The sequence below is a fragment of the Gobio gobio genome (genome assembly GCF_949357685.1).
Source record: "Gobio gobio genome assembly, chromosome: 7".
NCBI classification, from domain to species: domain Eukaryota; kingdom Metazoa; phylum Chordata; class Actinopteri; order Cypriniformes; family Gobionidae; genus Gobio; species Gobio gobio.
Genome location: NC_137103.1, coordinates 29,523,712 through 29,546,260, shown reverse-complemented (window position 1 = coordinate 29,546,260; position 22,549 = coordinate 29,523,712). Strand labels below are relative to the sequence as shown.

At 38.6% G+C, this 22,549-nt stretch overlaps 1 protein-coding gene across 1 annotated transcript in view; it reads right to left on the bottom strand.

Annotated features, from left to right (window-relative positions):
- man1a2 (mannosidase, alpha, class 1A, member 2) overlaps positions 1-22,549 on the bottom strand; it is a 120,541-nt gene that overhangs the window by 73,853 nt on the left and 24,139 nt on the right. Inside the window, exon 3 of the mRNA XM_079822386.1 lies at positions 10,783-11,041. Coding sequence (XP_079678512.1) covers positions 10,783-11,041 — 259 coding nt within the window. The remainder of the gene's footprint in view (positions 1-10,782; positions 11,042-22,549) is intronic.

Sequence of the window (22,549 nt, the reverse complement as noted above, 5' to 3'; positions counted from 1 at the left end):
CCAACGCTTATCATTTATACACAGTTTCTGTCATTTTCATGACAGATTTATCTAAACATACATTAGATAATCAAGACATCACTAAGAGGTTAAGTAGAATTAATATATATATATTATATATTATAATATTGTGCGATAATTTTTTTTCTGAGAATAAGGATTAGATTGTGTGTTTGATGCTAATTAATTGAATGCAGACCCATGTGCGAGATGACAATGAAATAAATAATAAATATATTTGTATTGATTTAACATTTAAACATTACCTTCTTATAATAGTGCTTTGGAATTTAGAATTAATATAGAATATTGTATATTATATAACTGTAACTGTATAACAAATTTAGTTATATAAATAACTATATTAATTATATAAAACGCAACTGAATACCTCTTAAGCCAAATAACTCTGGAACTGTTCTGCTCTGTTCAGAGAGTAAGTTGCTATGGCTACTTGCAAACCCTGAAATTTTCCCTCCGTTTTTGAAACCGAAGGTTGAGGTTATCCTTGCTTACTCTTAAACATACCCAGGTATGTCACATAACCTGCTTTCTGGAATACCCCCCTGGTCTTCGCGTCTGAGATTTCCAACAAAACGATGACAGCATTTTCATTTTTGGGTGAACTAAAAACTAAGAAGTTCCCACTTCCCTGGTAATAAAATGTATCCTTTACAGTGAAATCTGCATAGTCATCAATAAAGTTTACATAGTACATCACACTACGTCAAAGAGTAAGCATGTCAGCGACTCAATGCTTGCTTCAAGCCCTGCAGACCACCATCAGAACAAGTAAACGCAATCAGCAAAAATGCACTAAGATCCACCAAGACACTCACAGAGATCATAATCCCTGTTATGGTGGAGTTCTGTGGAGAAAGGAACTGAGGAGCTTGTGTTGAGGGCCCCTTAGACAAATCAATATGACTGTAAGCTTATCACTGAGTTAATGTATTGGGAGTATTAAAAGTAATTACATTCAGAGAATTGTCGAAATGAGACTTCTGCAAGTGTGTGGAGAAGGGTTTATGAAAAGATTATAAAAAGCACTGCTCTGGGATGATAAATCCATTTAAAATCCAGAAGATTGAACAAAACAGGCACTCTGTGAAAACTCAAAATACATACAAAAGGCCCTATTCGGATGGTAATTGTTTCTCATGTGGACGTCTGTAAAAAATACATTTGCATGGCACCTCAGTGATAAAACTCATGCATTCAGATGGCCATTTATTCACGGTGGAGGAGCAAGTTGTGTGATTCTACGAACCCAGGAACGTGCTGCTCACGTGGTCAGTCGCATGATTGCCTGTAAATAAAATGTCATATGCTTGCCTTGGAATAATACGAATAAATTGAAAAATGAATAAACGAATAATTTTTTTTCCCACTCACTGAGGTAGAGCGGTGATGAAATATTGTTCTTTTAAATACTTTATGGCATTTCAGTAATGTGTACATCTTGTGTATAAAATGCATGCAAATCACAGTAAAGTACAAGAGTTATCGTATGGTGCGCCGCAGTGGTCAAAAAGGATTTAAACAGTGAATTTAGAAGTGAGCTCTTCTTGTAAACTCAGTGATGTGGAATCGGATGGCAAAATTACCACACAACCTTGGTGTTCGTAAAAAAAACAGTAGGTAATTCTGCCAGGGATTTTTACGTGGGCGTTGGGAGAAAAACTGATTTTATTGCTATCCGAATCCAGAAAGTCATCCAGAATGTCACTGACTAGCCCCTGTAAATGTTGAAAATACCTTACGTCCCCATGAGAAACAATTACCGTCCAAATAGGGCTAAAGAGAACAAGTAAAACACAGAAAGAGCCAGAGTGAAGGAAACGGTTTCACGCAAGTAAAAGCAGCACATATTTCTTTCTCCACCCATTATTAACAGGTATTCACACAGCCTGTGTAAGCAGAGGCGTACATGTGAGTAGAAATTCAGTCTAATTTTGTTACACATAGCTTGTTGATCTCATACTTCCTTTTATCAGGCGACAGATACAGATTTTTTGAAGGTCAATGCCAATATCTTAGAAAGCAGGGAGGCGGACGGCTAATATAAAGCTGATATATATGACAATCACACTATATCATTTAACCCTTAAACAGGCAAGCAAAAATCATTTCATGTCACTTTTTATTTAATCTGAACTTAAGTAAAACAAATCCAAAGAATTTTTGAAATATTTGATATAGTTTGGATTCTATGAGTTGTATCTTCCAGGATAGCCTACGTTGCCCTGTTAGGGTATACAAAAGGATTATCCACAGTATTGACAATGAGTGGTGTCTCAAGGTAAACTGGGCTGCCTGTACTGGTCATTGCCATATTGCGCATCCTGGGGTGACTGGGGTTACATTTTTTCATATACATTACACATCACCACAGTGTTCAATGATTCTCAATTGACCCGACTGATGAATCAGTCTCTCTAAATCCCTCCTTTCCACGAGCCTGCTCTGCTCTGATTGGTCAGATGGCCCAGTCTATTGTGATTGGTCTACCATTTACAGCACGTATTTTGGAATCAAACGCCCATTACCATAACTGATCTTCAGCTCCGTCAGGAGGCTTCCTATTCTCAGAGATGCTACTTTTTTATAGTAATAAAATAATGGAGTTCAGTTAGAGAACAGACACTACAATTAAAAACTGAACGTGCAACGTGAGCCGAACGAGAGTCGCAGCACAAACTAGCAGCAGGAGTCACGAGAGCGATTTGGTTTCAACACGAAATGTAAAAACGCCTATTTAAGGGAGTTTGTCATTGTACTGTTTTGTTGTTGTGTTTTTCATTAAGAATAATGAACCCACCATTCAAGTAACCCGCCCCCGAAATGGCGCTTATTCTATACGTAAAGTAAATGCTTTGTAAAGAATTTACAGCCGCACTGTCATTCACGGTACGCGTTCACTGGCGCGTTTTCAGTTCATTCAATTCTGTGTTTTCAATTCATTGAAAACACTTGCTTTGCTCCGCTCCGTTATGGATGCCTGAGCGGCCGTGCGGCGTGCGCATTTACTTTCTGTATAGAATTAGCGATTTAAAAGCCCCCGCCGGTGATATCGGTATTACCGGTGTTGTCACACCAGTTAACCAGTGGAAAAATTTCCTCACGGTCACATCCCTAATTTAAAGTAGTATTTCAGTAAGACAGTAATAACGTGAGTTAGCCGGTTAGCCAGATATTTACACAATATGAAACACAATAAAAACATTGTAGCGCACAACATCTTCACGACATGATGCTATCCAGTATCCGCTGCAGTGTTCAAGGTTTCCCTGGTCTTTCCGTGCCAGTGGACGGGCAATATGCTAATGTTTCATGGACGGGCAATATGCTAATGTTTCGTTGTGACATCACCACGAAACGGCTTGAGACTCGTTTGAAAAAAAACTATTCATTCACTTGACTCAAGAGTCGACTCTTACTTTTGTGAGACAATAACTTTATATACGCTGTAGTTTCAGATTTAAAACTTTGCAGGATGTTTTCATTCACTTAGAACTATGTTGCACACTAGCCTGACGTCGTCATACTCAATTCTAGTCAGAATATGAGTCTGATACTGCGCCATTGGGCTGTGATTATGGGGCGTGTTTCAACCGAACCAGGAAAGACCTCAATTGGATAGACCTACTACAACCAATCAGAGCAACGGAGCAACGCATAGTTGTCAACAGAACTCAAATGCACGCAAAAGAAAATGAGTGTAAACGATCTTTGCCGGTGTTGTAAAAAAGAATTTAAGGATACACCGAGTACTTACCAACACAATCATCATTTTTGAGAGAAATAGTAAAGGTGAATGCATATACGAACAAGTTCTCCGTTTAGGATTAGAACAAATTCAACGTGCTCTTTGGTGACGTGGATGATTACGTTACTGTTTATTATCTGTCCATTATCGTATAAAGCCCGCCCTGAAAATTTAATTGGTCTGAACATCTTCTGTTCGGGCTTAGTTGCTCCACAACGGATCAAGTCCAGACCGGGGCGGGGCTAAATTCGGCTGGCATTCAGGCTAATGTTGCACATTACATGAAAGGTAATTTTCAAAAATCCATAATAGGGGCTCTTTAACAGTTATGTTTAATAAATTAGACAGAAAGATTGGGAGTTCTTGTGTCTGCAAGTTTCACTTATGAAACTTATTGGTGATGCCAATAATTTAAAAAATATATATAATATAATATAATAGCTGATATTTTCTTTGCGCTCATCCCAACAACAAACACACAAGCCTCAAGAGCTTGTGCATTCAAAATTAAGTTGTTTTTCCTTCAAATACACACACAATTATGTAAAAAATTTCCATCTTTAGTGAGTAGTCACATAAATGCAGTCGGTTAGGTCTTATGCGAATGTAAATAGTGCCATAGTAGGCTATGCATGCAAACATTATGAAATCTAAACGTCATTGGTTGAAATATGAACACTGGAGATTTCCTTATATTTAAACAATACTGTAACGAGGTATGTACGTTCGGGGAAGGAGGCGGGAACCGGCGAACAATAGAACAAATTTAATAAAACAATACAAACAAAGTGAAAGTAAAAGCGGCAGCCCCTCACGGACGACTGCCGCGCACATACATAAACAAAACGTAAACAAAATACAAATTAAAGTCCAGGGCTGGTCCTCTCTCGTCCTTCACTGTCGTCGCTCCTCCTTTATACTCCCGTCACTCCTCCGTGAGACACGAGGCCGACGGCACGCAGCTGGCGATCATCATTACTAATGACCGCGGCCTCGTCCCGTTCTCACGGTCCCTCAGCCTCGCTGCTCGCCACAAATACAATCTTATGCATGTGCGTTCATCAGTGTTAAAAGAAAAAAAATTCTAAATTAGATCGTTTGATTTATGCACTCACTTGTCGATGTCTTGTACAAGTCAGGATGGGCAAGTGACCAATGCTTGGCACCATTAACAATGTACATAGCTAACTTCTCTTCCTTCTTATCTTTTTCCTCTGAGCTTTGGAAACAGCTAATCCACACAAGAAAAATGAATTCAGTGCCTTCGCTTAATCAGACAAAGCAAGAGAGGTGTGCTACTGTAGAAAAAGAGAGAGTGAGGCATTGTGGGAGATTATTTTCCTGTCAGCTCCAGTCCCTTCATCAGGCTAATCAAAGCTAGCACTGCGCTAATTAAAAAGCAGTTCAGTGAAATCACAAAACTTATACATAAACAGCTCAGATTTGTAGTTAGTTTGTGTGAAACCATACTGAAAGACAACAGCTAAGACCGGTTTCTGCACATATGAATCTGGTTACACAGTAACCATTTTGTGTGCACTGTATGTGTAAGCTAGCATGTTAACATTATGTACAAATGAGGTCAATGTAGTGCTTTAAAGTGTGTGAGTGTGAGGTGAACCAAGTGTTGTAGTGTTTTGTTAAGTAAATACAGTGTGTAAACATACTGAGGTAAATCCAGCATGTTTAAACTGTGCATTTAAGTGAGGCAAGAATGTTTGCATTTAGTTTACTATACAAGTAGTAGTAGTATTTAAGTTTTATACTGTATAAGTCAGGGGTCTCCAAACTCAGGCCCCATCCACACGAAGTCAGAGCTTTCCCTATCCAATCTTTTTTTCCCCTTGTTTCAAGAAATATCTGCGTACACACGAGAGTAATGAAAACGGCTCAAAACGATGTAGTATACATGCCAGGTCAGTATGTGGTGCTGTAATTCTGCTACAGAAATACAACAGAGAAGAAGAGTTGAGGCAAGAAGGGGTACAGCAATGGTAGGAAGTGAGGCAAAATCTCACAATAAAATAACAACAAATAAATTTGCTACTACTATTACTTGCTTTGGACCTGGTTTCAAAAAATATCGGTTTCATGCTCCCAAAACGCCGGATCTGTGCAGATGAAACGCTGATACGGTACAAAATTTTAACGTATAACGTTAAAAAATTTTTACTCAGTCCTGGAGGGCCGCTGTCCTGCAGAGTTTAGTTCCAACCCCAATTAAACACACCTGAACCAGATAATCAGTGTCTTATTAGATGGTGTGTTTATTTGGGGTTGGAGCTAAACTCTGCAGGACAGCGGCCCTTCAAGACCGAGTCTGGAGACCCCTGTAAATCTGGTGTATTAGCATTTGAGTGTGTAGTAAATCTAGTGTTAGCGTTTTGTGTGACACCCCATCCTAACCAGACACAAAGCAATAAGATTCCAGCGACAAGCAATTTGTCTGTCCACACCAGACACCGCTACATGATGCAGCAGCAAAATCAATCACAAATTACAGCCAATCAGGAGACCATGGGCGGGCTCTCTCTGCAAGCACACTCACTCATAACAAAATGGATGAGCCTTTATGTATGCCATGTTACGTACATCTGTTTTTGGTATATGCTGTGCATTTACATGTGTGTGTTTGGGTTTAACCTATCTGTTGCAGATGTGGAACGTGATTGGAGGAACCGCCTGTCAGTCGACTGACGTCTCTGATTGCGAAACCAATCGCCGGTCACTGGGCTTTTTATGAATGGCGCTAACTTCAATGGCGAGAGACACGCTCTGGGTTGGGAGAATGCACACTCGGTGAAGATGGTTCTGACGTTCTGAGAGACTGATCGATGTCTGGGGGTTCACTGCTGTTACGACCTAGTAGTTGGATCAGTTCTCCGTGTTTGTAGCCGTGCTTGTTTGTCCGTGTGTTTGTTGTTAGAGGTGCAACAGTAACTGTTTGTGGCTGCTGTTTATCCGGACACTTCCTCTCATTCATCATTTAACGCTGTTTAAACAGATAGGAGAGGTAATGAGTTAAGCAAGCAGGTCGCGACCTACATTTCGCAACACGTAGATTCACCTCATGTATTAGACACACTAGGATTAGCAGTGGTGCTAAATATGTATGTTTTTGTTTGGTTAGTTAGGATAGTTTAGTTATGGCATTTTGTACGGTGAAGTTTCTTTCTGCATCTTTTGTTGTTAGTTTATTTCCTTAACTTCAGTTAGAAGAGTTTTGTTATATTCTGTTTTTGATTTAAAACAGAATATCACAGCACCACTCTCTAGCTCCTTCCTCTCTCCCAGTTTGTTTGTTGATTATTCCTGTTTAGTTGTACATTTTGTAAATATTCATTATTTCATTACTTTATCACTCTACTCCTTCACTTTATTTCATTTAAGAACTAAATCTTTTTCAATTGAAGTTTTGCAGCTCCTACGGTCTGTACGCACACATACTCAAAATACTGTGTTATGTCTGATAATATTTCTAGACAAATTAACACCCAATTAACAAGGGACGTAACATTCAAATTCATGCAAATTAAATCATTTTAACATTATTCAAAACACTCCATAACTGATACAATCTTTGTCATCTAATACACTTGTTTGTTTACACAGATAAACAGGAACGTGAACTCTGAGATAAATTATACATGATCCCTTTTATTATGGCCATTAAAGTCACGCAATAGTAATATTCTGAACGCAGTTCAATGTTAATATTGTACAAAACATAACTATCTGAGATAATCACTGAGCTTTCAGCAGTGACATTGGAGAAACAAAACATTTCAAACATGGAATTTGTTGTAAGTCGTCATGTATCGCCGCAGTGGCTGGTCGGGACAAAAACTCCTTTGGAAAAAATACCTTTTATCGTGTCACAGCGTCGCATCAGTTTAGGACATGGTCACAGGTAAATCTAGTGGGTTAGCATTCTGTATATACAAGTAAGCAAAAACACTGAATTTGCATTAAATGTGTGGTAAATCTAGTGTGTTAGCATATGGTGTCATTATATTGAATATGAAAGGACAATTTATGAATTTGTATGACCAGGTTTGAGCACTGTCCTAGAATCACACTAAAACACACATAGCCATGAACTGAGCTGTGGTTAAAACATTACAGCTCTTTAGTCATCAAACACAAACACAGCTGCTAGCGTTTAAAACAAACAAGCAATGAGAACGGTGTCGAAATAAATGATTATCAGTTCATTTTGGTTCAGTTTTCATCATATTTTTCTGTCAGAAACGGTAGAGTCCGTTTTTGTGTCATCAGCAGCCATCCGGTTCACAAACTTTTAAAAAAGTAGAGAAACTGTCCAATAATGCAAAATGAAGGCAATTGCAAAGGTGGGTTTGGAAAGCTGGAGTGATGCTTATTGAGGTAACAAAGTGCATTTAAATGAAGGCAGGCCACACACACACAGATCCAGAGAGTAAAAAGAGGGTTAAGGCCCCAAAGTGAGCAGCAGATGGTCCCGCTGTGAGCAGTCCACTGAGAGATGTTAGGATGCTGGATTTCATAGAAGAAAAAAATAAAAGGGATAGTTGGTTGACATCATTTGATGAATGGCAGATGCTTCCTCTATAACCTGCATAGCACGTACAGTAAAGACTCCACATTCCAAATCTACAACACATTAACAAACAGATAGAGCAGATGGCAGCGCCCTGCATCCACATCACTCTGCAGACCTCTCATTACAGCTAATTATGGACTTTTCACAACTCCTCTTGTTTCTTGTAACATGCATCACAATGCTCAATCATTACCCTGTGTTGGTAACAAATCACAGGTAGTCATGTTTGTATTATTATACCTATTGACTTACTAGCTTAGCGTAGAGCTAGGTCAGAGTTTATTTTCTGCAATAATCCAAAAGCCAATGGAATCCTAATAGTTTTTTATGTTTTATTTTGAGGGAACCAGGGTGATGCTAACTTTCGGGTTGGCCTACAAAAATAAGGCATCACTGCAGCACTCTATGATGTACATTCACACTGTAAAGGCCAATTCACACTGCGCTGACAAATGCCGAGCAATGTGGACAATCACCAGATTACAGTACATCACTTCTCAGACATTCCACAATCCAACAAAACAGACGCCGACAGGGGCAACACACTGATCTGACAAACCCAGACAAAGTGTCTGTGTCATTGGTCAGCATCTGTCAGTGCAGTATGAAATGCCCTTTAACAATTGTTTTCTATAAAACATTTTAGTTATGTTTGGTCTGTGTCGCAGAATCAGTACCTGTATGGTCATAGAAGCAGAAAAGATCTGAAGCCAGAAGACAGATATACCAAAAGACAAACAAGCATTGATATGGCATACACAAGCTGGAAAGATTTGATGACACAGAAAATTCAGAGTAGCAATGCCCGAGTGACTTCTTTTTGTTGGACAGGTAAGGGAATTAATTATTGTGTAGAACGATCTCTAAAACTCACAAGTATCAGTGTAATTTACATAAAACTCACAATCATGCTGATTCACGTCGATAGTTGGCAGTGCCTTATCTAATACCATTGTGGTATTGACACTGAAAGCGATGCTAACGCTAGCTAAAGAATACTGAATGCTCTGCAGATATCACAATAACGCGTTATGTTTTTGATCAGGAATTGAGGGAGAGGGATACTATTCTGCAGGCGGATAGGATCTGGGATGACACCAGAGCAACATTTCATAACAGGTTAAAATCGGTTACGTGTTAAATGCATGGTGAAAAGCGCTAACGCAACAATCATCTCAGCTTTACACTCAAGGACACCAATTACTTCTAGAACATAACCATCACTACCAACCACACACACTTATGTGGGGACAAAACGATCATTCTCCAAAGTACTGAAACAAAAGAAAAACATTTATTTCCAGGTTTAGGAGCTCATTATAGACAAGTAGCAATTTGAAAGTGAAAATAAATGGCATTAACTGCAAGCATTGCTGACTCATCATCTTCAGCCCACAGGCTGTTGAGTTTTATGTAAGAGGTCCTAAAGTGTCACTGCCAACTAAAACACATTAAACATGATCAATATTAAAAGTCGACTAGATCTGAATATCATTTGTGACCATAGCATGAACAGTGCAAGAAATCTCAAACCCAAGTATGATAATTGGAACAGTAATGTTTGCCTTAGCAAACAACGCTAATAGCCGTTTTCCATCTGCTTCATTTAGGAACAGATCTCACACAGTAAGACAAATTGTGTGGTACATCTGGAAGAGCGAAAAATCTAAATCTGCATTACGTCAGCAGCAGTAGAAATCTGTCTGTTCCAGTCAAGCACAAATCAGCCAGGGGATATTACATAGTTATTCTCATCCAAGATGGCAAGCCATTTTCAAAAGCTGATAATTATATCTGTGGAGAGGTCAGTTAGATTCAAAACGCAACAGATTTAATAGGACAAAACTGTTCAATTTAAAAAGCAATGTGAATTAACGTACTAAAAAAGAGAGAAAAACCATTTCTGTTCATCTCTAACCAAAGGACGACTAAGAGAGAATCCAACTAAAGGAGTTGCATGCACTCGACTATGACAAAAAACAATCACGATTTGGTGTAATCACAGTTATTTAACATGATTAGGAGTAGGCAGTATGAGCAAAAACTTGTGCCAAGTCATTTTTCACAATAGCAAAATATATCATCAAGTATATTTGTAAACGAGACGGCGCTGGACAACAAACTGGGCCTGGCCGGTGCCCTGGGCGGCTAAGCTGACGATGCTGGCTGGCGAAGAACACCACAGTAAGACCACTCCAAATACAAGCACTGACCAAACAAAGACAGACTCTATTGTTTTAAACTTTTAATCATGCCAAAGTGGTTTGGGATCCTACGGTAAAACCTTAAGGTATTTTGGGAGGTCATTTAAACATCCAAAGCTTAAATTTAAATAAAAAGTAAAATTTGCTTAAATCGCACAGCCCTAGTTCTATGTGACCTTGCAAACACACTGTACCATTTAAATCATGCAAACACACAGTCCTCTTACCTCTCTGATTTTGTCTCTCTTTTCCTTGGTGTCAGGATCCCCTGGGTCACCATCATTGACCCCAACAAGTTTGGGCATGGGTACCGGAGGCAGTGGTTTGGGACTGTCTTTCTTCTTCAGGTCCTCGGCTACCTTGGTCTTCTCTGTTTGGATCTCTGCCTTCAGCTCCTCTTTGGATTTGCGGAGTTTTTCCTTGGCTTCCTGCAGTGCCCGCTCATGATCTGCCCGGATCTTGTCACGAAGACTCTCCTCTTCCTCCCTGCAGGTGCACAACAAAATAATAAGAGTTAATTCAATTACAGTTTATTTTGACTAATATAGAAGGTGGAACATTTATTTAAAAAAAAAATGTTTTATACGATTTATAAAATGTCATATTATATAAATTATTATATATCAAATAAATATAAATGTATAAATGTTATACATGCAACACAGTATACAATGTATAATACTGGCCATTTATAATTTTAAAGTTTAGGGTCAGTAAGATTGCTTTTAATCTTTTTTTTTTTTTAAGAAATGAATACTTAAATTCAGCAAGTCCTTCCATTAAATTGATCCAAAGTGACAAAGTCATTTATACTCGGTGTCGTGACCTAATGGTTAGAGAGTCAAAATTGTAACCTGAAGGTTGTGGGTTCAATTCTCAACACCAGCAGGAAAATGTAGGGGGGGGGGGGGGGGGGGGGTGAATGAACTGCACTCTCTTCCACCCTTAAAACCCACAACTGAGGTGCCCTTGAGCAAGGCACCTAACCGATAATTGCTCACTGGCTGCCCACTGCTCTGGGTGTGTGTGTGTCCACGGTTTGCAGTGTGTATGTGTTCACTACTCACTGCTCCTAATGTGTGTGCACAAACTTCTTTGGGTTAAATGCAGAGGACAAATTCTGAGTTTGGTTAACCATATTTGGCCTTCACATCATGCCACTTTATATGTACTCCACCCAGAGTATACAAACAACAAACAGGAAACAAACATTTATTATTCGGGACGCACTAAAATTTCGGCCACCAAAAGTTGTAATTTTGCAAGAGGCAGTGCTTCCGAAGATACTAGGGATGCAACAATACAGTTTTCCACGGTTCAATACATACCTCGGCTTTTAACCACGGTTTTCGGTTCGGTTCGGTTCTGATGGCTTGTCACATCAGTTTTTTTCTATTCTATTTTTAAGCGACAGGAACAGCAAGAGGTTAAAAGAATTGAAAACCTTAACTTAAACTTAAAACTTTACTTAAAAAAAAAACCCTTGTACACATTCCTAGTGTATTGTATAATATAAAATAAATATATATATAAAGATTTACACTGGCAGCTCAGAGCAGTACAGCAGCGTTTAAGTATGAGATTGAATGAATAAATGTAAAAATGAAACACTACATAGACTTCACTATAAAATATACATTGATTCTTATTAAAGCTACTGTATTAGTTTTTCAGTCAAGAGCAATGAGTGATTTACTCTTTGTCTTTTGTTGTTGTATTAACATTAAAGGGATAGTTCGCTCAAATGAAAATTCTGTCATCGAGAAATGAATACAGGTTTGGAACTATATTAAAGTGAGGAAATAATGACGTAATTTTAGAGGTGAACTGTCCCTTTAAGGATAGCGTGTTCACTACTGCGCTGCTGTCAATTTAAGACCTGCGTGCATCTAATATACAGACACACGCCGATTTTACTTTCACTTTAGACATAACCGACTGTGTTTATATGTTACCCTGTATTTGACAGTATTAGCGCAGTAAGACGACTTAGTCCAGTCCAGTAATCGCGTTTGACAGGCGTTTGCGCGCGCTCGGAAAAGCGCATGTTAAAACAGTGCACAAGCACGTGAATTAAATGTTTAGCCGGCAAGGCTGTAAAACGCACGCAAACAATGAACTTTCGTGATTGTGAATAACTATAGTGTTCCGTGAGTATGACTCTACCACTAACGTGTGATGTGAATGTATGTCACGTTGTTCAGTATATTGGGATGGTGGCAAATGATAGAATTGGTAGAAAAATTATTAATTAAATGCAAAACCGAAAAAAAAAAACGCAATTCACAAGCGCGTATTGAACCGAATGCTGTACCGAACGGTTCAATATTATATTGAGAATTGTGGCATCCTAGAAGATACACCTTAAAAAAAAAAATAATAATAATAAAAATAATAATCCACAGGAAGTGAAGTCAAGCAGTCGGAAAAACAGTTTGTTAATGGGGTCCTTAGTGTGCCTGGCAAACGATCACCTATCATCTATCAATCTACTATATGTTAGTAGTAGCAATTTTACATGGCCGCTCGCTCTAATGTTATTCCAAGTATTAGTGCGGAGCGAGGAAGCTAAAGTAGGCTATAACGCGCTTATAAGAGTAATTACAAGAGTACACTCAAGAGTACAGATAAGAGTAATACAAAATTCCAAACTGTAAAGGGTCTACTTTTATTTGTGTAAACTCACAACAACTACAAAACGTTGTGCTTTTTTAAAATAAAGAAAACAAACAGGATGAGCTTTTCTGCCGTCACCGCCTCTCTGAATAGCAGCGCGTCACATAGTAAATGAACCAAAACTCAGCGTATAGACTACTAGCTTCACAGACATGAGAAATATATCTATAGAAAGCTTGAACTGTCTACTTTTAAATAAACCAATTCAATTCGAAAACAAACACAAATACTCTGATTATGTAATCCGTATGAAAGGTGCATTTCTCTCTATAACGTTCATTACTGCAGAGATGAGAGTCAGCATCGTCAACAACTTCTTTGAAGCGACACGGACACAGAAAACAGTAGTTTATTAATAAACTATGGCTCCTTGCTATTTTTTCCGACACATTCATGATCGTTATATTTGCTAGAGTTTTGTGGCAAGCTTTATGCGTGTGCTTGAGTGTGGGATATGCATATATGCTGCCCTCTGCATATTTAAATAATTAAATTAATATAAACGTGCGATTAGTCGACTAATGACTTAAATGAACGACTACTAGTCGACTAGAAATATCTTTAGTAGGGGGCAGCCCTAGTTAAATCTGATTCTGCTGCATAGAACTGAATGAAGAATAATATATTGATATATTGTTACTAATATATTGATATTTAAGAATATTTTTATATATTTTCTGTCCAATTTCGGTGTGTTACTTTAAATAAAAGTGTAGTTATTTCATTTTATTGGTTTGCATTTTTATCATTTTAAAAAAAAGGTTCAGCCCAGAATTTTCATTTTGGTGCATCCCTAATTTATACATTATCACTTTTTACGTACTTCACCCAGAGTACACTAACAACAAACAGGAAGCAAAACTCTAAAAAAACAACTTACATAAAACCCTTAAGGTTTTCTTATCAAATCATCCAGGGGGGAAAAACGTGGAAATTTAACTGCAGGGAAAATATTTACAGACCTTTACACTGCTCATAGCATCTAGACATCATGTTAAGTAATGCCGCTGAGCTGCGCTGCAGAATCTACAGCTGGTAAAATAAATTCACCCGCAAACTATACCAGAGTCTGCATAAAAGATTCAAGATTCAAGATTCAAGAGTTTTATTTGTCACATACACAGTTATATACACAATATACAACTGGCAGTGAAATGTAAACAGGTCCGCTCCATGGACAGTGCAAATAACAGTTACAAGAAATTAAATAGAAATAGAATAAAATTAGAATAAAAAGTATTAACATAAGTAGAATTATAAATAAATCAAGTAAAAGATAAAAATAGGAAATAAGATAAAAAAATAAAAAAAAACAATATGTGGATATGATAAGTGAGATAAACTGTAGACTTAAAAATAAGTGGTTAACATAAAATATATAATATGTATATATAAAGAAGTATAATGTGCAAGGTTTATTACAGGTTGTTACGCAGTAACAATAGGGACGTAAAGTGCAGTGCAATTGCAGTATGTGGATGTTAATGTTAAAAGACTGTATGTTTATGTGTGTGCGGGGGTGAAGTGAGTCACGTGACTGAGTTCAGGAGTCTGATGGCCTGGGGGAAGAAACTCTGGTCTGGGGTACAGTTCACTGCTGATATGAACACAATCATCCTAAATCACAAAAAGTGAACAGCTAAACGTATGTTTCGATAAAACTGTTTGTGTGTGTTCTCACTCATTGATGCACTGCACACTCCTACATTGTTTAGAACATTTGCAGTACATTCGTGGCAGATAGATGCAAGTGCCATTATGTGCTGACACTTTGGAAACTACCAAAGCGATGCAAGCAACTCTCCATTTTGGCTCATTCTCCTTCATAGCTGTTACCTAGCAACATGGGTACGAGGCCACAGCTTGATGATGTTGCTGGCATACCGCGATTCGGACCCAAAAAAAATAATGTGAACAGAGACCAGTGGGGAAGGGGGGTAACAATCAAACTCTGGTTTGGACCAAGCAATTATGAATAAATCCTTAAAATCAACCCTTAATGAATCAGTCAGAAAGACTCAAGAACCTTTCACTGAATCCGAGACGTTTTTGAATAAACATCTGACTAAATCAGTGAACCACAAATCATTAATTCCATTTGTGTCCAACTTACAATGAACCAAGAGCATTTACCGTACACACTTAAGACTCTGAGACTTAAATAACCTCCATGCCTTTATAAAATAAACAGCCGATAATTATGCTAATTTCGAATTCATTCAGAGAGTATTTTGTAATAAATGGAATTACATTTCTGTATTACCATAAACAATGTGTTACAACAATATTATTGTTTTGTTTAGTATGTATGTAGTTAGGAGCAATCACGGGGGTGGAGTGTGGGAGAATGCACAGGAGACTCATCATAAAATACAAGCCACAGTGTAACATAACGCCACACACATACACACACGCACGCACGTACAGAGAGAGACAGAAGATTAAGGGTGGAGACAGAAGATTTTTAGGTCTTGTGAATCAATGAAGCACACTAAACTAAAGAAAGAGCAGAGGGGGATTGTAAGGAAAAGAGGTCAGATGGATACAGTGACACAGACAGTGATATGCCGGGGCGACAGGTTATCTTAGACTGGTTCGTTCATTGTTACGGCCTGGAAACATTCGCCAGGAGACAGCGAGACTGGGTAGGGAAGGACGACAAAACATCTGCTAAACCATACTGGCTTAACATTCATTTGAATGCATTACTAACTTTATTTTGACCATTTTTAGCCACTATTTTGCATCAAAGTGCTTAATTAGCTTAAGAAATACATGCGACGGACACTAACGTTGTCGTACCTGAGGATAAGAGCTGCAATTACAGGAAAGTATTACTGAGAGATGATGTGCACATTTTAGATGCGGGGGTTAAATGGCTAGTCTGCAAACAGGGACGTGCGTGAGTTGGAAAAACGTGGGCACTAATGGCTCCTTGCGAGGGACATGAGAGCAAAGGCCCTTACTAATGACAGTAAACACCAATAACACTGCATTGCATTAGAGTAGAGACATTTAAAAGTCTATGGTAACGCTCCACTATAATGGATTCACCTACAAATCTCAGCCTGCAACCACTCGCTCCCACTCACATTATTCTTTTCTCTTTTTTTTTTGCCTGCAGTCTCTCTTTTTGAAAGGCTTTCTCAAAGCGGCGGTAGAGTTTAGGTGATTTCATGGAAGGCTCATAATGTCAAACATGCAATTAGGAGCATGTCAACACTTGTTTGACTCAATTACCCCAACTGAGACAGTTCAGTCAGTCCAGGGCAAATCAAAGTGTGGCTGAATTAATATGTTTAGTTCAATCCATTGCGTACGCTACTACTCGTCATGAGCGATTCCATTATTTCCAGGAATTATGTGAACCCACCTACATCATCCCAACAGGAATATTCTTTGGAATATAACGTCAATATAGAAGCTCCCTGTAAGAGAGTTAAATAATCAATCTAAATAATGATACCATACATGAATACAGGGATTGTCGGAAAGTGTTTGTCTAATTAAATGATGGGTAAAAATGGTAAATAACTTGCATATCTCCTGGCCACTTGAAACTGATTTTTAAGAAGAAAAAAAAAAATCAATACTTGTTGCTCTCACTACTGTAATGGATACAGCAAGATGGTGGGGTTGTATAATGGATGTTAGATAGCACTGCCTTGCCAACAGAACACTGGTAAATTCAGCAGAGCTTGCCATTGTGAAGAGATAAGCGCTTATTATATTACACCCACCAGGTGTAAAAGATGGATGGAAGATGGAGGTGTTAAGATGCTCAGCTTCCATCAGTTTTGTGTGCTCGACACTATCTACCATCAACATCCACCTTCAAACCTAAACTGCTTCACAAGTCAAAGCTTATCGTGGAAGTACACCAAACACTGTCTAGAGCAGAATGGGTCCAGAAGCATTTTTGGAGCCGTTATCCCCACGTGTGTGTGGCTCTCCGGGTATAAAGCAGGTTCCTGGTACAGCAGATTAATTCTGTACGCCTCAGGAGACCCAATCTATCTCCGACAGACCCATTCCTCAGCCCCATCATTAGGCTTTGATCAGGATTCATTTTTTGCCTTGCTCCCATGCAGAGACAGAAAAGAGATAAATACAGAGATAAATGCAAAGAGAATGAAGAAACGCCACCAATAGAGATCTGTAGCATCAAGGAGAGCTTGAAGTATTCAGATGTGCAAATGTTTGTGTGAACATATTTGCACGCAATTCCCTTGAGAACTGAGCTCATTTTCAACAAAATACCACCTACACCTGCGGATTCACGTGGCTACTGGCCCATTTCGCAGAAACTAAAAAATAAGGTCAGCGCCTCATATTTCCAATATATAGTTCAGGAAGGGCCTTCTTCCTCGCCCTCCCCACCATCCCTTGCTTTCTAGCCCCATCTTGCTTTTCAAGAGTTCAAAGACACAACGCTGTGTGGTGGTTTCTCTCTGTATCACTATCAGCCTGAAGCTGCTCTGGGGAATAACAGCCTCCTGGTATCAAATGATGCATACAGGTCTGACTACAGCCTTTAAGTGGACAGCACTTGAGTGAAGCGGAGTCTCTCTTTATTTCTTCCTACATTTTTCATGTCTCTTTTTAAAAACAAATCTCTGTTCTGACTTCCATTCCTGTCCTATTTGATGTAAAGCTGCCTCATGAGGTTGGACAGCTGTGTGCAGTGGACTCTGTCATTTTTAATCACTTTAATCATAAAAAAAAAAAAAAACATGAGCGATATCAACCGTGAGTTGCCATCTTTTCTTGACTCATTTTATCAGACAAAAGTTTAGACATTTGTACACAAAATTGGATTAAAACGTTAACCTTTTTACTTTGAAATGATAAATGGAGGCCACTCAATGAATTAAACGTGCAACAGTGAGGTCACGTGAAAAAGTATCTTTGAAATGTTCATCTTAGCATAGATGTAGGCAGTAGAGTTCAGTTTAGTTTTATAGATTTAATACGTCCCAGAAATAATCAAATAGAACACATTAACTCTATTCTCCACCAGCGTTTTTTTTTTTTACTTTTTTTTTATTTATTAAAAAGGTTGCCAGCCACCGCCAGCATTTTTGATCATTTTCACAATTTCATGGCCAGAATATTTGGAACCACTTTACGTTTTTAAATTGTACTTAAATTTTTTTTTAATTACCTGCATGTAATTACATCTGTAATTAATTAATGTAGTTACATTTATAATTACACTGATGACACTTCCCGTACACATAACCATACCACCACACCTGTCCCTAACTTTACCCGTATCCCACCTCCATAATCAGCAAAAGTGTTTGGCAATACAATATAATAGGGATGCACCGATGTATCTGCCGCCGATATTTATTGGCCGATTTTTGATCAATGTACAACCATCGGCATACCGGCTATAGCGTGAAAAAGGCCAGTATAACAAACCGATGGTTTATTAATGAACTGCGTGAAGGCAACGAGCTGTATAATGTCTGTTGCATAATCCAAGATTATAATGTAATATTCCTGCTGCGCTGCTGTCTGCGTTTTAATGTTAATCAAAAAAACTAAAACAAAAACGCTGACGGAATCCAGTCATAAAAACGTCATTTCTGCATAATGCGGAATGTCATGGAATTTGTCAGTTTTGATTAATAAATAAAAAGTAGGTCAGTACATTTAAATCCAACCTCAATATATACTAGTGTCAGAGTATTAAGCCACAAAAACACTGTTTAAATATGAATCCTGCATGTTTCTGTGTGTCTCTGTGTGAATGAATGGCGCAGACGCACAGTTTCATTTACCTCACACACACTGAAACTTGCAGTGTTTTTCAGCCTCTGCCGCCTCAATATATGAGGACATGAATGCATGAAGCTCATGCCCAGTCACTTCATGAGCATATTACCATTTCATTTGACAATCTATCATCATATCATAAACACAAACAGAAACTCAAAAGGTCTTCACGACAACCATCAAAATACAGTTTAACAAAGTAATTGTGACAGAAATATATTAATGTTGTACAGTAGAATTTAGCTACGTCTCAACGTATAGGGCTGTGCTCAGAATATCGGTACAACGATACATCGTCATGAACTCCTGACGATGCGCGTATCGATACTGTGTGCTTTTGAATGTAATCAACGTGACGCGAGCTGCAGTGCAAGACATTGAAAATGGAGAAGAGGTTTTCAGTTAATGAATGAACGGAACATTGCAGCGCGCCTCACATCCATTAAATAGCAATACTCTTTGTGCTTTGTTGCTATTGATATAAAACAAAGTCTCGGATTTCAAATGACGTCCATTTTATTACGAAATTCAAAAACATAAATACCACTGTGGCGTGAGATCGCTTTGGTGCAGCTCAGCTCTAGAGAAGCAGTCACGCGCAGCGCATGTGAACGGATCTTCTCTTCCGCCTTAATACACGAAATGTCATGTAACGTCACATCAACCTCAGAAAAAAAACATATCCAGTGTCCATATTCGTTGGTCAGCTAGAAAAATTTACTCTAGAGAGAAGCATTTTGCTAAATATATGCACCATATTCCATATTCATTATAATTTTACATTTTCTTCAATATTTAATCCATGTTTGAATTAATCTGGCAAGTTTTTATGACAGCCACCATTTAAATGTTTATATTTCAAAAAATATGTATATGATTAAGTAATTTGTAAAGTTAATATTATAACTTTATTATTATAAAAAAACATCATGTAATTCAGTGTAATTTAAGTGTTTGTACAAATCCGTTAATTTTTACCTTTAATATTATTGTACAACTGACTCACATAGTTTACAGCATTAGTTAAGAGATTTTTTTTCCCAAATTTGTTTTAGATTCCAAAATTTGCCATGTATTGTACCTGATATATCCAAAATAATCAATATTGGACTGAGCCTTTCCAAAGTTTTTTTTGTGACAATATAGTTATTTAATTTAACTCATTGTTTTTTTTTATTGACAAAAACAAAATAGATTTTCAGTTATCACAACTGTTCTAACACTGGTTATTCAATAAACAGATTTTACTGTTACTAAACTCTGCTCAAAATAAATTTAATTCCAAATTGATCCATATCGTATCGTGATTTCAGTATCGTGATGCGTATCGTATCGTGACATTGTTGGTGATACACAGCCCTACAATGTAATAATATTATGTATTTAATTTATACAGTGAAGAATATGCAGTGTTAATTAACATTTGTTTACTTTATTTCTGTACATGGAAACTGTTAAACCTACTTAAAACACTGTTTATTTCATATGCATTTTTGTTCTGTTGTATTTATGCATTTATGTTGCCCTGCTGAATGTTAAATGGATCCAGTCTATGTTCATTAGAAATTATTTGATAATGCAGCAATAAACTAGTAGGCTATGGGCCCTATTTTAACGATCTGAAACGCAAGTGTCAAAGCGCGAAGAGCAAGTAACTTTGTGGGCGGGTCTCGGCGCTGTTGCTATTTTCCCGGTGTGGTTTTTAGGTGTGGTTTGGGCGTAACGTGAATAAACCAATCAGAGCGTCATCCAACATTCCCTGTAAAAGCAGGTGCGCAAGTTCCATTATGGATTGCTATTATTATGGCGTATTTACCAGGCGCACGCCAGGAGCGGTTCACAGCCGAGGAGACTGATGTGCTTGTAAGAGCAGTGAAAGACAGAGAAGTTGTGTTGTATGGGGATGGGAGAAACCCACCCAAAATAGCGTCGGTTAAACAGGCGTGGGAGGAAATAGCCACAATTGTTTCATCAGCTGGCATCCCCAGGACGTCGCACCAGTGCCGCAAGCGCTACAATGACATCAGAAGACGGGGAAAGTCCAAGCTTGCCAGCATCAATCGGGCACGCCGTGTAACGGGAGGTGGATCTGCCTCTACTCAGGACCTGACGCCAGCAGAGGACATCGCTGCGTCCACCCTCACCGATTTTTTTTCCTGGTTCTTGACGGACAAACCAATTTGTTAGATGTCCTTATATACATATACCTATGTCTTGCCAGAAGTTGCCACTATTGGGCAAACAGGTCTCCTTAAAGCTACACTATGTAACTTTTCCGTCCACTAGAGGTCGCCTGTTCAAAACAAAGGCGTAGTTTGATGACGGCACGTTTGAGCGCAGGATCTCGGGACATGTGGTCTTCACCTCACAGCCGGTGGAAAACAGTCAGGATAGGACTCGGGCAGAAATCATGTTCATGGATGCGATTATTGACATTACTGTAGTCTGAAGCAGAGCAGGAGCGAGTGTTGTGGAGCTGAGCAAGGCCGCAGGAGCGATTGAAGAGCGGGACTGTTATTATGGCATAGTCGCTGGCGGGACTTTTATTATGACACGGTTGCCGGCGGCACTTCCTCTTCTCCAGTGCTGAGTGTGAGGTAACGCAGCTCTGTTTATCGTATTAGATATATCTGAGTGTGTTGAAAAGGAAGTTATGACGTTCGCTCGGCGGCTGCTATGACACTTGTTCACAATGCAGTGAGAGTAAAGCGTTTCACTGAATAAAACCGGCGACCGAGGGTGACGCAGATATGACGCAATCGACAGGCGACTCCCTCACACCCATAGCTCACACGTCCCGGTTCCTTGGTTAAAATAGCAATTTTCTCACGATTTACAAATAGTTTAAAACATTTGGGATATTCTAAGTACTCAACTGAACAAAATATATAACACTGGCCTAGTGGTTTCTGGATATTTTACTGCAAAAATCCTACATAGTTCACCTTTAATTATTAGACTACAATTAGCCTGAATAATTTGTAAGCTAGATTTATGCCTATTTTTTCACATCTTCGTGGCACACCACAATGATTTCCGTCATCTCATGTGTTAATATTTTTTAGTGTAACAATTTATGATTTGCAAAAATAACTGTTGCATCTGTGTAGATTACATGAGCAAAGTGAATGCGCGTTGTGCACGCTATACATTATGGTCAAGCATGCGCCCTTAAAATAGCATAATGAACAACGCGCAACGCGCCACTGACTTTAGACTAGGTTTTTTCTGGTCAGTGGCGCAATTGTTTAATGGAACAGCAAAATAGCACCAGGGATTGTTTGCGCCGGAACACGCCTCCTTTTTTGTGCTGAACCGCCCAGGTAGCGCAAGTTCATTCACTAGTTTAGCGACGTGCTTCTGTGGAGGGAAAAGCGCGCTTTGCGCGGGTGCAAAATAGGAATGACACATGCGTCGGTGTACAAAGTCAATTGCGCTGGGTGCAAGATAGGGCCCTATAAGTTATTGTATGTTTTTTTTTTATTTGCAGATTTAAAACATGATCAAAACACTTTTAAATGACAAAATTTCAAA